Below are 18,669 nucleotides of genomic sequence, written 5' to 3'. Positions count from 1 at the left end.
GAGCATACATATTGATAACTACCTTAAATGTAAATGGATTAAATGCTCCAACCAAAACACATAGACTGGATGAATGGATACAAAAACAAGACACATATATATACTGTCTACAAGACACCCACTTCAGACCTAGGGACACATGCAGACTGAAAGTGAGGGGATGGAAAAATATATTCCATGAAAATGGAAACCAAAAGAAAGCTGGAGTAGCAATTCTCATATCAGACAAAATAGACTTTAAAATAAAGACTATTAGAAGAGACAAAGAAGGACACTACATGATGATCAAGGGATCGATCTAAGAAGAAGATATAACATTGTAAATATTTATGCACCCAACATAGGAGCACCTCAATACATAAGGCAAATACTAACAGCCATAAAAGGGGAAATCGACAGTAACACATTCATAGTAGGGGACTTTAACACCCCACTTTCACCAATGGACAGATCATCCAAAATGAAAATAAATAAGGAAACACAAGCTTTAAATGATACATTAAACAAGATGGACTTAATTGATATTTATAGGACATTCCATCCAAAAACAACAGAATACACTTTCTTCTCAAGTGCTCATGGAACATTCTCCAGGGTAGATCATATCTTGGGTCACAAATCAAGCCGTGGTAAATTTAAGAAAAGTGAAATCATATCAAGTACCTTTTCCGACCACAACACTATGAGACTAGATATCAGTTACAGGAAAAAAAACTGCAAAAAATACAAACACATGGAGAGTGAACAATACCCTACTAAACAACCAAGAGATCACTGAAGAAATCGAAGAGGAAATCAAAAAATACCTAGAAACAAATGACAATGAAAACACAATGACCCAAAACCTATGGGATGCAGCAAAAGCAGTTCTAAGAGGGAAGTTTATAGCAATACAATCCTACCGCTAGAAACAAGAAGCATCTCACATAAACAACCTAAACTTACACCTAAAGCAATTAGAGAAAGAAGAATCAATAAACCCCAAAGTTAGCAGAAGGAAAGAAATCATAAAGATCAGATCAGAAATAAATGAAAAAGAAATGAAGGAAACAAGAGCAAAGATCAATAAAACTAAAAGCTGGTACTCTGAGAAGATAAAACAAAATTGATAAACCATTAGCCAGACTCATCAAGAAAAAAGGGAGAAGACTCAAACCAATAGAATTAGAAATGAAAAAGGAGAAGTAACAACTGACACTGCAGAAATACAAAGGATCATGACAGATTACTACAAGCAATCTCTTGTAGTAATCACAAGGTGGAGGAATCAGGTTCCCTGATTTAGACTATACTACAAAGCTACAGTAATCAAGACAGTATGGTACTGGAACAAAAACAGAAATATAGATCAATGGAACAGGATAGAAAGCCCAGAGATAAACTCACACACATATAGTCACCTTATTTTTGATAAAGGAGGCAGGAATATATAATGGAGAAAAGACAGCCCATTCAATAAATGGTGCTGGGAAAAGTGGACAGCTACATGTAAAAGCATGAAATTAGAACACTTCCTAACACCATACACAAAAATAAATTTAAAATGGATTAAAGACCTAAATGTAAAGCCAGACACTATAAAACTCTTAGAGGAAAACATAGGCAGAACACTCTATGACATAAACCACAGCAAGATGCTTTTTGACCCACCTCCTAGAGAGACGGAAATAAAAACAAAAATAAACAAATGGGACATAATGAAACTTAAAAGCTTTTGCATAGCAAAAGAAACCATAAACAAGACAAAAGGACAACCCTCAAGATAGGAGAAAATATTTGCAAATGAAGCAACTGACAAAAGATTAATCTCCAAAATTTACAAGCATGGGCTTCCCTGGTATGCAGTGGTTGAGAGTCCACCTGCCGATGCAGGAGACACAGGTTCATGCCCTGGTGAGGGAAAATCCCACATGCCGCGGAGCGGCTGGGCCCGTGAGCCATGGCCGCTGAGCCTGCGCGTCCGGAGCCTGTGCTCCGCAGCGGAAGAGGCCACAACAGTGAGAGGCCCGCATACCGCAAAAAAAACCCCAAAATTTACAAGCAGTTCATGCCGCTCAATATCAAAATAAACAAACGACCCAATCCAAAAATGGGCAGAAGACCTAAATAGACATTTCTTCAAAGAATATATACAGATTGCCAACACACATGAAAGGATGCTCAACATCACTAATCATTAGAGAAATGCAAATCAAAACTACAATGAGGTATTACCTCACACCGGTCAGAATGGCCATCATCAAAATTCTACAAGCAATAAATGCTCGAGAGGGTGTGGAGAAAAGGGAACCCTCTTTCACTGTTGGTGGGAATGTGAATTGGTACGGCCACTATGGAGAACAGTATGGAGGTTCCTTAAAAAACTAAAAATAGAACTACCATATAACCCAGCAATCCCACTACTGGGCATATACCCTGAGAAAACCATAATTCAAAAAGAGTCATGTACCACAATGTTCATTGCAGCTCTATTTACAATAGCCAGGACATGGAAGCAACCTAAGTGTCCACTGACAGATGAATGGATAAAGATGTGGCACATATATACAATGGAATATTACTCAGCCATAAAAAGAAACGAAATTGAGTTATTTGTAGTGAGGTGGATGGACCTAGAGTCTGTCATACAGAGTGAAATAAGTCTGAAAGAGAAAAACAAATACCGTATTCTAACACATATATATGGAAACTAAAAAAAAAAAAAAGTGGTTATGAAGCAGGACAGGAATAAAGACACAGATGTAGAGAATGGTCTTGGGGACACGGGGAGGGGGAAGGGTAAGCTGGGATGAAGTGAGAGAGTGGCATGGACTTATATATACTACCAAATGTAAAATAGATAGCTAGTGGGATGCAGCCGCATAGGACAGGGAGATCAGCTCGGTGCTTTGTGACCACCTAGAGGGGTAGGAAAGGGAGGGTGAGAGGGAGAAAGAAGAGTGAGGAGATATGGGGTTATATGTATATGTATAGTTGATTAACTTTGTTATAAAGCAGAAACTAACACACCATTGTAAAGCAATTATACTCTAATAAAGATGTTAATAAAACAACTGCATTTTCTCTTTTGCAATTAATGAATACTCTTTGTCTTAGAGATTTTACGAATATCTGGTTTATAAAAACTTTTACCCATGTTTTTGTTACCCTTTTTGGAAGCATTTTCGTAAAGTAAAAAGTAAAAATATTAATTCATATATTCATTCCACAGATTCTTACCGAATGTCTTTAATGTGAGAAATTTGTGTTAACTAGTGTTGTAAAAAATAACAGGAATGACATGCCCCTTCACTCAAGAAAAAGAAAGTCTAGTGGATAAAAAACTATAAACTACTAGTCACAGAATTTAATAATTTAAAAATACATTTTAGGAAGAGCCAGAAAGAAAATTAACACAATGCTTTGATGGAAAAGAATATTGCATAAGTATAATTTAGATAGTGTGACTAGAGAAATTTTCTTACAGAGGTGACATATAAACAGATGCTGAAGTATATATGGAGCAAGAAGCGTCGGGCATAGAAACTTAGTGTTTGGAGAGAAGGGTAATATAGAGATCAGAACAGTCTAAATAATTTTTTAAAGATCATTCTGCCTGCAGTGTTGAGAATCAATTTTAAGGGTGTAATATTAAATGCAAGAAGACTTGTTAGAAAGGTACTAAATTAATCCAAGTGAGGGAAAAGATTGGGATTAGTGAAGGTGATGAAAAATCAAAGCAGATATAACTGATCCAACAGCATCAGCTGAACATGACATTATATGAAAATGTTTATATCAATGAAATGGTTTAGAATGATAAATATTCTAAGCATTTGTTTCTAAGAAATAAGGAGACTCATATTTAGTTCCAATGGATTTTTTTTTTTTTTGGCTGTGTTGGGTCTTCCTTGCTGCATGCGGGCTTTCTCTAGTTGTGCTGAGTGGGGGGCTACCGTTCATTGCGGTGCACGGGTTTCTCATCACAGTTGCTTCTCTTGCTGTGGAGCATGGGCTCTAGGCATGCGGGCTTCAGTAGTTACGGCTCGCGGGCTCTAGAGTGCAGGCTCAGTAGTTGTGGTTTACGGGTTTAGTTGCTCCGTGGCATGTAGGATCTCCCCAGACCAGGGCTCGAACCCATGTCCCTGCATTGGCAGGCGGATTCTTAACCACTGTGCCACCAAGGAAGTCCCAGTTCCAATGGAATTTTTTGATAGCAACACTGATTTTTATTTTGGTTCAGCCTGTGTGTGTCTCTTTGAGTGTGTGTGTGCATGTCTGTGTGTTGGGGTGGGAGGTAAAAGAAAATATTGAGGAAATGGCTATGGACTCAAGTATAACCACTATGTTTTTCCCTCCAGCTTTACTGAGACATTATTGACATAACATATGCAAGTACAAGGTATACAATGTGATGATTAGATACACATATATACAGTTGACCCTTGAACAACATGGGGGTTAAAGGCACCCACTCTCTGTGCAGTTGAAAATCTGAATATAATTACAGTTGGCCCTCTGTATCTGCAGTTCCACATCCGCAGATTCCACCAACCTCGGACCGTGTAGTACTGTAGTATGCTTTTATTGAAAAAACCCTGATGTAAGTGGACCTACGCAGTTTAAACCCATGTTGTTCAAGGGTTAACTACATTGCACAATGATTAACACAATAAGGTTATTTAACACCTCCACCCTTCACATAATTTTATTTAAAATTACCAAATATTTAAGATATACTCTCTTAACTTTCAAGTATATAATACAGTATTGTTAATTATAGCCACCATGCTGTGCATTAGATCCCCAGATCTTATTTATTTTTAAAGCTGGGAGTTTGTACCCCGTACCAGCATCTCCCCAGTTGACCCTCTCTCCTCTCTCTATGTGTGTATGTGTATATACATATACACACACATATATATACATATATACATACACACACACATATATATACACACACACACACACATATATATATATATACACACACACACACACATATATATATGTATATATATGTCATGTCTTCTTTAGCCATTCACCTGTTGTACTCCTAGGTTGCATGTCTTGGCTACTGTGAATAATGCTGTAATGAATATGGGGTGCAGATTTCCTTCAGATACATACCCAAATGATATGGTAGTTTCATTTTTAATTTTTAAAGGAACCACCATACTGTTTCCATACTGGCTGTACCAATTTATACTCCCACTAACATTGCACAAGGATTCTCTTTACTCCACAACCTTACCAACACTTACTGTTTTTGTCTTTTTAATAGTAGCCACTCTAACAGGTATGAGGTTATATCTCATTGTAGTGTTGATTTGCATTTCCCTGATGATTAGTGATGTTGAGTATCTTTTCACATACCTGTTGGCCTTTGTATGTTTTCTTTGGAAGAATGTCTATTCAAGTCCTTTGTTGATTTTCTAATAAGATTGTTTGTTTTTGCTATTGAATTGTATGAGGTCCTTAAATATTATACTTGGGACGTTAACTCATCAGATATATGGTTTGCAAATATTTTCTCCCATTCCATATGTTGCCTTTTTATTTTCCTATTTCTTTTACTGTTCAGAAGCATTTTAGTTTGATGTAGTCCTACTTGTTTATTTTTGCTTTCGTTGCTTGAGCTTTTGGTGTCAAGTAGAGGCTGAAATATTCTTACATGGAATTTTTTTTTTTTTTTTATGGTACGCGGGCCTCCCACCGCTGCGGCCTCTCCCGCTGCGGAGCACAGGCTCCAGATGCGCAGGCCCAGCGGCCATGGCTCACGGGCCCAGCTGCTCTGCAGCATGGGGGATCCTCCCGGACCGGGGCACGAACCCGCGTCCCCTGCATCGGCAGGCGGACTCTCAACCACTGCGCCACCAGGGAAGCCCTCTTACACGGAATTTTATATTTACAAATGTCCTAAAATATGTACATATACATCATCTGAATCTTATTATCTTTCATTTCCCTTTTCACAGTAGACACTTAGAAGAAAACATTACGCCTTGGCTACAAATGAAGTTATCTACAAAACAGAAATAAAGTTATAGATGTAGAAAATAAACTTACGGGTTACCAGGGGGTAAGTGGGGGAGGGATAAATTGGAAGATTGGGATTGACACATACATACTACAATATATAAAATAGATAACTAATAAGGGCCTACTGTATAGCACAGGGCACTCTATTAAATACTCTGGAACAGTCTATATGGGAAAGGAATCTAAAAAACAGTGGATATATTATATATGTATAACTGATTCATTTTGCTGTACATTCCTGAAACCAACACAACATTGTAAATCAACTATACCCCAATAAAAAATTTTTTAAAATTTAGGCCTTGGCCTTATACCATCCATACAAAAAAAAAAAAAAAAAAAAAGGAAGCAGGTTGTGGGTATTTTAAAAGAACCAACTACAATTCTGGACCAACTTCAGTTTACTCCTGATTTTGTTTCTTTTCTGTTCCAAGTTTGCCTAAATTCTGACCTCTGAAACTGTCTTCCAGATTTATCCCTGTTCTGATCAAACTGTGTAAATCTTGCTTTTAGAGGCATGAGCAGGACAGCTGGCCCTTGTACTCACCCCTGGTACTTTGAATCCCAATCTCTGGCTCTGAGTCATCTCTGTAGGTCCTCCCTGGCCTAGAATTCAAACAGATAAATACATACTTGATTGCTACATCCTCAAAAGATAAGCCTAACATCTCTAGGCTTGTTATAACAGACATAGAAATAACTCAATAAATGCTTATTATATCACTAACAAGTTAGTCATTTTCAAATTACCAGGGAACTCTTTTTTTGGAGAGGGTCCTCCCTTCAAAGTCTCAATGCTGGTTTTTTTGCAAATGCCCTCAAATGTCGGTATATCTCTACCTTTGCATAACTGATTTAATGTTTACCCTCGGAATCAAATTTGGGGAAATAATGGGTAATCAAGTTAGATATTGACATTTAATCTTTTTTAAAAAGTAGTCACAATGTATAAAATCCCCTCCTCCATCCCCTTGGACCAGTAAACTTACTTTGAGAGCTATTTCAAAAAACAAATCAGGACTTCCCTGGGGGGCGCAGTGGTTAAGAATCCACCTGCCAATGAGGGGGACATGGGTTCGATCCCTGGTCTGGGAAGATCCCACATGCCGTGGAGCAACTAAGCCCATGCATCACAACTACTGAGCTTGTGCTCTAGAGCCCATGAGCCACAACTACTGAGCCTGTGAGCCACAACTACTGAGCCCACGAGCCACAACTACTGAGCCCGCGAGCCACAACTACTGAGCCCGCATGCCACAACTACTGAAGCCCACATGCCCCAGAGCCTGTGCTCTGCAACAAGAGAAGCCACCACAATGAGAAGCCCGCACACCGCAAGTAAGAGTTGCCCCCGTACAACACAACTAGTGAAAGCCTAGCATGCAGCTAGGAAGATGCAACGCAGCCAATAAATAAATAACAAATCTATTCCAAGACACAAATATCAAATTGATCTTTCTGGGCAGGAAACACATTGTGTTTCGCCTCACCCAACCTCATCAGCCGAAACCCCATCCTGCCCCCGACCAGGCCCAGTTTTTACTCCTTAAATATGCAAAGCTAAAGTAAAACGCAGTGTACTTTCAGCAAAGTCTTGCAATACACGTAATAAGAATGTTTCCTGGCTGTCAGATAAAATGTGTGACAATATAACTGTTTTTCCTATAGCCTGACATCACAAAAGCGGAAGTGTTAGGTGTAAGAATGTGGAAATAAGTTTTAAAATCTCAGAGATTTGCTCTCTGGAGATGTGAGTCAAGCTGTGATTTTCTGGATTGGAAAATATTACTTATTCCAGCTTTAGAAATCTTTGGATTTTTATTTACCAGGGTTTTCTTTTTCTTAGTGCATTCTTGGCACAAAAGCAGCCCCTGGGCAAGAAACAGTAAGAGCAGAGTTAGAATGAAGATTTGATTCTTAAGAATAGCATTTATAAGCATGTTCTATTCCTCTATGTGGCATTCTTTTTACACCACAGAAGAATAAGGACAGGGTGATTTTGTTCTTGGAGTTCTAGGTCACCTGCGTCCCAGAAGCTCTGAAAATACGCTTTATGATGTTTTGAAATTTTCTGGGTTTTTTCTTCTATAAATAGAGAGAAATTACTATTCCTGAGATATACTATAAATTTAGGTCATGTCAACATGTCAGAGAAACATGGGAAGTTTGGAGTTGGCTCACAACAAAATTATCAAGTCAGTGAAGTGTGTCTTTTGAAATGTAAACTTCCTCAGAGGCAGGCTTTCTGAATTGACCTTTGGTGCTAGGCTGAGGGCAGTTCATCATCCTTGGACAAGCATTCCTAACACCTCCCCTTCCCCTTAGTTTGATGCTAGAGTCTGTTAAATTTATTTTAAAATCCTTTAAAAAGATTAGAGTAAGGTTGGGGATAATATTAAGAAATCGATGTGCACAAGGTTACGAAAACTCTCTCATACCAGTAGAGAAATTTTAACTCTCCTGCAAGTTAGTGCTCTCAATGTTGCTAACTCCATGAGGGGATTTTTGGCATCACAAGGGGGCAGCAGGGTTGGGAAGTGGTTGGAACTTGACACTGTGCTTGTAGTTTAAACGACGTGTAAAGCACTTAGCATGAGGCTCTGACATAGTAAAATTTCAATGCATATCAATTGCTATGCTTTTTATAACTATCATCTTTCTGAAGGGAGGTGAAGACTTCAAAAGAAAGACTTTAGGTTCACATTAGAATTTTAAGAATGAGAAAGAAAAAGGGAAATCTTCAATCACTGAGCCTCTACCATATGCCAGAGACTGCCCTAGAGAACTTACATGGTCAAATTAACCCTCCACAGCCCTGTGAAAGACGTAAAATTTTATACAACTAATGTCATTTTATAAATATGGGAACTGACAGACGGAGGTTAATATATAGCCATGTACTCATGTTCAACTTGAGAAAGAGTCCAGATTATAACCCAGTTCTTTTTGACTTCAAATTTTATTTTACTATTTCCCATGCCTTACTGATAAGCTTTAAATCACGCGCTGATCAGCAGAATGCACTGCTATTGACTGATGAGTGATAAGTTTTGGAGTCATTTTCTAGTGTGTTTTAGAACAGCTGATCACAATGGCAATCAAATGTACATTTGAGTGATGAATTTGAGCCAACAGGTGCTATTGAGAACTTGTTACCTGCTGGTTGAATGGCAAGCTATCAGCTTTTATGGTGTCTGACTGCATCTGAGCAAACCTGTTTTTATCCCCTGAGATGTGCTGATAACTTCCCATCCTCAACCTAATTTAGACCTTGATTACAGTAACCGACACGAAGTCCTCCTCCACAGGCTTTCTTTACACTGGCACCTCCACTTGCTCTTTTGAGTAGAATTTTTTAATACCATTGCCCCTATTAGATTTCTATCCTCCAGAATAGGAATATCAACTTTGTCTATCATGGACCCATTTTTTAAAAATCTATTGTATTTATACTTTCGATATATGCTCGGCCTTTCTGATCTTTTGTGCAAATTAGAAAGGAATCTCTCCCTTGACTTTACTTTTGTGTCAGAAATTTGTCCCAATGTAATAGTTTCGATAAAACAATTCATTTTTTTGTCATTTGCTTACTGAAACAAATATACTAATCTCCCCTGTCTGTCATACAAATGCCTTGCTTTTGTGCAGTACACGGCCTAAACAATCCAAAGGGTTGGCTATGAATAGTCAACAATTATTTATTGAACATCTATGTGCTATGATAACTTCAGTAAATACAAAAAAGAAAGGCCAAACTTCTTTCCTTCATGGAGCTTAGACTTTGTAGAAATCACAAAAAATAATAAAAAAAGATAAATAAGGAAAATATATATTAAATTATGGTAAATACTAAGGAGGAAAAAGCAATGAAGTTAAATATAAAATGTCAGTTTTTAGAATTTACATGTATATCAATAATTATGCGCATCATGAAATATACACAAAATAAACATTAAAAAGATTAGATGAAAATAAATATGAATGGCAGTTCTAATACTATCCTCAGCAGATGGTCTTACATCTCTATTTGTGGACCACGGCTGAAGAGCAGCCCTGCTATTGATGTCCAATAGGATTTTCTGCGATGTTGGAAATGCTCATTCTGTGCTGTCCACAGATAGAGTCTTTAAAATGTGTCCAGTGAGACTGAAAAACTGAATTTTAAATTTTCTTTAAAATTTAAACTGCCTAAATGGCTAGTGGCTATTAGACAGCATAGCTCTAGAGGAAGCAAAGTTCTGCTAAGGATATAGTAGTGTCTGAGGCAAATAGAACTTTTCCTTTGCCCTTTATCTTTGATACCCATTTTACCTTCAGACCCTAAACTTAGCCCAGTTTGACCTGGATTAATGATATGCTTTCTCCATGCAGTCTAACTGGCTTCCTCCTGAATTCCAGGATGCTTAATTGATTCTGCCTAACTCTGTTCACTGTACCTCTCCTGTACAGTTATCCTCTAACTGTAGGTCTATGTTATCTCTGGCTCCAACCATGTGGTCTCACATTCACTGGCTCCAGATATTGCCACCGTGGCTACCTCTCTACCAACTCCATGAGGTTGTCCTTAGATCCCCTCTGTTATGGCAGTGCTGTCCCCAGATCATTCGAATCTCCAGAAATTGATTCTGCAACCGTTAACGTATTAGTCCTGGGATGCAGTTTGTGTTGTGAACTTTTTCTGCATTTCCAGACACTCCCAGAAGCTTAATTAAAGAGCAACCGTATCTTTCAGGGTCATCTTAAACCACTGTTTGAGGCCAATATGTTCTATTAAACAGCTGCAAAAAACCCTCCTAAGAGACTGCTTGTATGTTTAATATTGGATTAAGTAATCCTGCTGGATCTCCACTTGCATCTCCAGAGCACAGTGGTGCTAAATATGCAAAAATTATTTAGGAGTTTCTTGGAGAAAAGGTGGTATGAAAACATTAGGTTCAAGAAGGACAGCTGCCTCAGGCTGTACAAAGTTTCTCCAGGCCACTACCACTCCGAGGGAAGCCTCACTTGGACAAACAGCTCATATCGGGAGGTGCTTTATTCACAGTACCTGACCATACACATTACACATCCCCAGCAGGTCATCCAGAAGGCCCAAATATAGCAAGAAAGATCAAAACTCCTGAATTCAGCCTGGGGCTTGCTCATCTAAACAGCAGGTGAAGCATCAGAGGTAAAGCTGAGAAATTTTTTTCAGGCATACACATAAGCCTAGCAAGACTGATGTGAAATAGTGAGGAAGTCTAAGCAAAAGCATTAAAAATAATCTTGAACAAAAAAAGAGTTACAGGAAGAGTTATATACAAAAATTGTTTTATTTTGGGGAAGACAATGAAAAAAAATCATGATACTATAAAGCAGAATAAAATAATACCAAAGAAACAAAAGACATGAATACATAAGAAGAGAAACAAATTAATTAGAAAACTGCACATAGTATTGACGAATACATAAGAGTTGGTTCTTTAAATAAACCAACAAAATAAAGAAATATTTAATTAAAAATATTGAGAATGAGAAAGTGGTTGTAATTCACAAGAGGATATTATATAAAGTTCTATAGTAATTATGCTTCAATATCTTGATGAAATGAACGGCATTCAAAGAACATATAAATAACTATCATTGATTAAAAAAAGAAAAGTGAACCTGATAGACTCCAAACCATAAAGTAAACTGAAAAAAAAAGATTAGAAATCTCTATAAAAATTTGCTTCAAGGTAGTTTTAAAGAAAGTTCGTATAACCTTTGGGTAACAAATAATACTCATAATATTCAACAATTCCTGATTTAAAAGTATTTTTAGCCACACCGATGATAGCCTTTAAGAGACTAGAAAACGATGAACGGCCGTAAGCTACGCCAGGACCACCTGCACTGGCAGGACCACCAGTGCCTCCTGGAGCGCCTACCCACCATATTACAGTGAAGGTAGAGAGAAAAGCTAGTGTTAGGGTCCAGGAAACACTGATCATGTTTGCAGGGCAAGTGGAGGATGAAAATGAAGTAGGCAAATACATATCATCTTCCCAGTATCACCAAAGTTCTGAATAAATAAAGGTGAATGGAAGATATTTCAAAGGGCTTTGGACAAAGGCAAAATTAAATAGATGTAAGAAGCAGTATGACCCCCAAAATAGTGTATATTAGTTTAAAATAGGATATAGCTCCATTAAAATACATTATCAAATACAAAATCTCACCCCAAAACAAAGACTTTATAAAATTTTTAAAAGGTAAGCAGCTGTATGATATTATCAAAAGACATGCCTAAAATGATACACCATTAATTGTAAAAGGATAAATAAGTTTTATAAAGCACATGTAAGCAATAATAAAGTAGGGTTTTCAAGATTAGTGTCTGTGCCTGTTAGTATTGTACTTAGTGGCATAAGCAAAAGGCTTTTTGGTATTTTTGCAGATTCTGAGGTCAGGAGTCACCAAGGCACAGCTGGGACAACTCATCTATGCTCCATGATGTCTGGGACCTTAGCTGGGAAGACCTGAGTAGTTGGAGGCCATTCACTTGCCTGGAGGCAGACATCACCTGGAAGCTCCTTCACTTATACCTGCAGAGCCTGGGCTAGGAAAACAGAAAGACTGGACTCAGTTGGGACCATCACTGGTATACATATATGGCCTCACCATGTGGCTCAGGCTTCTCCCAGTTAGATGGCTGGGTTATGAGAAGGAGAGTTCCAAAAGCAAGAATTTCAAGAGAACCAGGCAGAAGGTGCAAGGCTTTTTATGATCTAGCTCAGAAGTTATGGACTATCATTTTTATCAAATGTTATTGGTTGAAGCATAGGTAAGTCCATCCAGATTCAAAGGAAGGGATGTATACTCTATCTCCCCTTGAGAACTTTTCTCAACCTCTATAAAAACAGATGAAGTACAATCCAAAGCTAAAAGCATTAAACGGGACAAAGTCAATCATTTTATTTACTAGAGTACCATTCACAAGGAAGCTGTAACTGTTAAGAGTCTCTCTGTGCTAAAAAATTATATCAAAAAAATAATAATGCAGGATGTTTTCCTCTCTAATTTTTCAAATCAAGTTTCAAAAATATAAAAGATCTAATTTCCATACAAATTAAGGTTAACCTTATATATTTAATTAAACATTTTACACAGTAGGAAAAATGCACATTTTTCATCTGTCAATTGATAATTTCAAAATTAACATATGTTAGGCCACAAAGGAAATGTCAATAAAATCTTCAAAGCATAAATTGTATGGGCCATTTTCTCTGCCTCTATAATTCTGGTAATAAAATTAAATAAATAAATAAATGTTTAACTAACATTTAAAAGCAGTAACACAGCAATTTAAAAAATCTTCTAAATATCATGCGTCAAAGAGGAAATCAAAACTGTAATTACAAGCTCTTTACTAATTAAAGAAAATGACAACACATAGCAAAATGTAGGGGATACAGCTAGCTCTGAACTCAGAAAAAAATAAGTATCTACTTATTTTATATACTTAATTCCTACACACAGGTGTCTGGAAGGAAAGTTCCAATATTACTATAATTTTATCTAAATACCTTTCTGTCTATCAATTTCTCTATCTATCATCTATCTGTCTAATCTATCATCTACATATTTATTCAACATTCATTCTTTACTTCTTTGGTATGTGTGTATTACTGTTGGCATGGCAAGAAGTAATCTAAATGCTTATTAACAGGACATCAGTTCAATAAATAGGACATTACTTCAATAAGTTTTGGAACCTCCAAGTAATGTAATTGCATGTAGCTGTTGTATGAACATGGAGAAATTATTACACTACAGTAAGGTAAAATAAAAGACCTAAGAGAAGGATACAGAACAAAATTTTGCTTGGATGTAGGAAACTTAGAATGATGCAGAAGAAATGCCAGCATCCATGCCACCGCAGAGGATAACTTCTCTATGGAGACCCTCAGTTAATAGCCAATAGGACTGCATCAGATGACATAAGTATAACTGCATAAAGAACACCAAATGCACAAGAAGGCAAACCACCATGAGTCATAAGTGACAGAAACAAGCAGTAGCAGAGTTAAATCCCCAAAGACTGAAGACATTGGAATTTTCAAGATTAAAATATAAAATATCTGGATATGGCCTGCTTAAGGAAATACATAAAATTACAAAGGAAACCAAAAAATCAGAAAAACAGACTTTAGCAAACAGAATGGAAGTTTTAAATGTGAACAACAGTCAATGAAAAAATATCTGACTCAAGAGATACGTTAAGTAGCAGACTAGGTGTAATTGAAGAAAGAAGTATAATATGGGTTGGAGATATATTTACATAGATATAATATATATAAAAATATATATACATATATATTGCATTTCATATTTATAAAACTTATCCAGAATGCAGCAATAGATATGAGGAAATGAGGACAGTGGAAGAGCAACACAGAGACATGGTGGATAGAATAAAGTTTGCAACACAAAAGGGTAAAATCCAAATAGAGAAGAAGCTTTATTTAAAGAATAAATGACTTCAAATTTTTCAAAACTGATGAGACTTCAGCCCAAGCTGGTAACCCAAAAAGTTATGACTGAATGTATGTTAGTGAAACTACAGATAACCCGGGAGAGAGAGAGAGAGAGAGACAGAGAGAGAGACAGAGAGAGAGACAGAGAGAAATCCTGAAAGGAGCCAGACCGAGAAAGACCTACAAAGGAATAAAGTCAGAATGACAGAATACTCCTGAGCAAAATTAGGGAAATGGTATTTGAACATTTATCAATTGAACAATTTTGCGTTTAGTGTGTCTTTTTACTAAGCACCATTATAACCTCCAAGGATGCAGCAATGAGCGAAATTGAAAGTGTCTCTGCTCTCGTGGAACTTACATTTATACAGGTGCAAACAGAGTCAACTAAGTGCATAATTTTTTTAAATTTATTTATTTTATTTATGGCTGCTTTGGGTCTTTGTTGCTGCGTGCAGGCTTTCTCTAGTTGCGGCGGGCAGGGGCTACTCTTCGTTGCCGTGTGCAGGCTTCTCATTACAGTGGCTTCTCTTGCTGCGGAGCACAGGCTCTAGGTGCGTGGGCTTCAGTAGTTGTGGCTCGCGGGCTCCAGAGCGCAGGTTCAGTAGTTATGGCACACAGGCTTAGTTGCTCCACACCATGTGGGATCTTCCTGGACCAGGGCTTGAACCCGTGTCCCCTGCATTGGCAGGTGGATTCTTAATCACTGTGTCACTGTGTTAGGGTGAAGCCCTAACATAATTTTTTAAAGGATAATTTCATCATGTAAAAGTGATATGTAGAAATAAAGCAACAAGTTAGAAAGTGCATTGGTTATTTTAGATAGGGTCATCAAGGATACACTTGGTGGTGAAGTGACAGTTGAGCTCAACCCTCCAAATAAGTCGGACCATACAAATAACTGTGGGCAATCCTATGGGCCACGAGATAAGAATGGATGGACACAGAGAAAAAGCCGAGCAGAGAAAAAGGGGTAACGGAATGAGATAAGGTAGCAGAGGTAAACGAGACTTTGAAGGAGATGATAATATTTTAATGGCAATGAGAATAATTTGAAAGTTTTAAGGGAGGAAGTAACATGAGTGTAATTACATTTTCAGGTGGTCACTCCATGTGCTATGTAGAAAATTGAATATAGTCAATTATAAACTTGGTGCACTTTACCTTGGGTTTCCTCTTGTATATTATCTTCCTCAAAGCCAAAGTTGTCTTAGGACTCTTCCAGTTTAAGTAAGAGAGATAGGTAATCTAAACTGGCTTAATTTTAAAGGATACCTATTTTTAGCCCCAATCAAAATTTCCAACATTAGCTAGCTTCAGGCTCGGTTTGATTGTTAAGTTCTGTACCTCCGTCTCTCAGACAAGCTTTCTCTATGTGATATGCATGATGGCTCTTGGCAGCCTGAGACTTCAATCCTAATAGTGTTTTAATCGCAGCATAAGGAAAGCTTCTTCCGTGATAGCAATGAAGTATCCTGGGTGGGGAGAACTCCATTTGCCTCCTTTTGATGACATTTCTATTCCTTAACCACTCATCAGCCTTGGGATTTGGGCACTCTGATTAATGAGGTCAAAATCAACTTCCTAATGATGTGCAGTTGGCAGGGAGGGACTAAGTTTCTCCTAAATGACACAGAATGGTTTCACCATAAAAGAGAGAATAATTCTTACCAAAAGAAGGTGGAGGACTGTTTGCCAGGGAAGAAACATATCCACAGCAGAAGGATAGAAGGAAGTCTGCCCATTTCTTAATAAAATTAGTTCTCATGACTCCAAGTTGTTTGGTACTCTTTGGTAGGACCAACATGATGGTTAAGGGAAATTCTCATAGTGAAAATTAGTGTCATTTTCCCCCATGTAATTTAATTAGATATAGCCATTTAGCCTCACAAGGAAGATAATGAGGCAGGTGGAGAACTTGATATTTCCTCCAGGAGGGGTCTCATATATCCTCTTACAGCAACAGCTGCATGAAAGAAAAGGAGAACACAAGAAAGGCATCCCTAGACACCAAAATCCAAAGGAAGGCCTCCAAAGAGAACATTCCATGGGGCACTGGGAGAAATTAAAGTTTCTTTTTTTCCCACTACCAGATGAACTCTTTCTCGAGCAATACCCTAGCTGTTTTAGCCATTATCTAAACGCTGACTATTCCTGAGGGGTCAAGGAAGGAAGTTTCATTGAATTTACCATAAAGATTGAAAGTGACGCTGACAGTTGTATAGAATATTATAACCTACAATAAACAACTGATTTTTAATGTTATTTTGCCAATATAACAAAGAGTCATTAGAGAACGAAGAGTCATTAAAGAGAGAAAAATATTTTAAATTTTTCATATTAAGGTCTCTGTAGCATACTAGGTAGAAATAGTTATGAAAATAAAAAAGAAAATTAATACATGAATTTTAGTTTCTGTTCTGCATCATTTCATAGTATGTTTGAGCTTTTAAAATCTTGTTGAGGCTGCATCATTTGTAATTGGTCTGGAGTAAAGCAATGTCAAAAGGAAGATAAAATGGATTTTTAAAGAAGCTAATACTGACAATGTCAAAAAGGCATAATTTTTAAAGCTTTATAGCAAATTGTTAGGGTTTAGGTATAATTGAATTAGATTACAGTTGAATTCAGAGCTAATAATTTTTTCTAGAAAATGATAATAATAAAATAAATCTACCTTTTCTTAGGGAATTTTAAATGCATTCATCATTGTTTTATTATTGTAGAAATTTTGCTTCAAAAATGTAGACATTTATTCAAAGATAGCTTTCTGAGCCCATGCATTTATTTCCCTGCTTCACAACTTCCCACTGGAAAATAACCAATACAACAAAGGTAAATTGGGCAAAGTCTCTCTCAAGATTAGAAATCAGGAAAGAATCCTGTCTACAAGATCACAAGAGCAGTTTTGCTACCTGAAGAAGGACTGTATCCCACGTAAGGATGAACTACTATGACCAATATGGAAAAGAAAACACTTCCTACTGGTAAATCTCTGCCATACAGCTGTCTTCACCAGGATTTCTGTCTCATTTTTGGCAGGACTAAAAACCACATCATACATTTCCAACTGTCTCTTTCCTTAAAATTGGAGAAAATGTTCTTTTCTTATTGTCCCCAAATCACAGTTTTAGACAGTAATCCGTCTAATACAAATAAGAGTTTCTCTTAAATCTGGTCACGCACAGGCACAGACTTCCATTTTTAGTGCAAATAAAACTTATACATCAGAAGTTGAAGTAATTCAAGCAATGAGACATCTTGTAGGTAAATTAGCAAGCCTCCCTCCCACCACCAAAGTAAACATGTTGTAAGAAAAATGAAACAACTAAATAACATACTTTGTATCTTCAAGAAAGCATTATTTCAGGAAGACATACACAGATTTCAAAAAGCAAAAACAATAAATCCAGTGGTAGCATATTAATTTTGTCAGAAAACCAGATCAGTGAGTTAGAAAACTGATGAATTCTCCATGACTTTCAGAGGAAAAGATTAAGAGAGAAATATGATTAACTAAAAATGAGAAATATTGAGGACACATCTAGTTAACTCAACATGTATATGTAATACTCATTCCATAAGGAAAGACGAGACTCACTAATAATGAAGGAATAAAAATAACAAGATACCATTTCCCACTCATATGATGGATAAAAATTAAAAGGAAATCTGATCATATCAAGTGTTGAAAAGACAACTGTCATTCAGTGTTAATAAGAATCCCAACTACTCTGGATGCCAACTTGACAATACATACATATATATTATACATACATACATGCATACACTTTTGACTTTATATTTATCCAAAATAGTCATACTCCACAACCCAACAATTTCACTCCGAGGTATATTGTTCCTAGGTTTGAATGCTTTCAGAAGCAGGCCTGGAGACTAAAATTTCAGTGCAAATAGTGTATTTGTGAGATGGTTCCAGAAAATGCCAGTGGGGAAGTGAGACAGGGAAGGAAGTTGTGAAAGGCTGTGGGCACCTGGAGCTCCATCTGACTGAGGAACTGTAGGGGACACTGTAGAACACGCCCTCAGAGTTATCCTAGTCAAGGGTGAGTAATCTGGGGTTTTTATCTCCCTACTCTCTGCATCACTAAGGGCTACTTCTGGGAGCATTGACTCAGGCACTTCCAGC

General features: G+C 37.2%; 1 protein-coding gene across 7 annotated transcripts in view; it reads right to left on the bottom strand.

Annotated features, from left to right (window-relative positions):
- Positions 1-18,669, bottom strand: part of LOC307174904 (uncharacterized protein) — a 636,196-nt gene that overhangs the window by 273,448 nt on the left and 344,079 nt on the right. For 2 of the 7 annotated variants that reach the window (XR_013824198.1, XM_079899421.1), the window contains exon 3: positions 6,569-6,627. The exons of the other annotated variants lie outside the window; for them this stretch is intronic. Coding sequence is in view for 1 of the 2 variants with exons in the window: in XM_079899421.1 (XP_079755547.1) it covers positions 6,569-6,607 (39 nt within the window). In the remaining variant the exon portion in view is untranslated. The remainder of the gene's footprint in view (positions 1-6,568; positions 6,628-18,669) is intronic. 7 annotated transcript variants of the gene reach the window in all.

This window comes from Stenella coeruleoalba, assembly GCF_951394435.1.
Source record: "Stenella coeruleoalba genome assembly, chromosome: 16".
NCBI lineage: Eukaryota > Metazoa > Chordata > Mammalia > Artiodactyla > Delphinidae > Stenella > Stenella coeruleoalba.
This window is presented reverse-complemented; position numbering and strand designations above follow the sequence as displayed.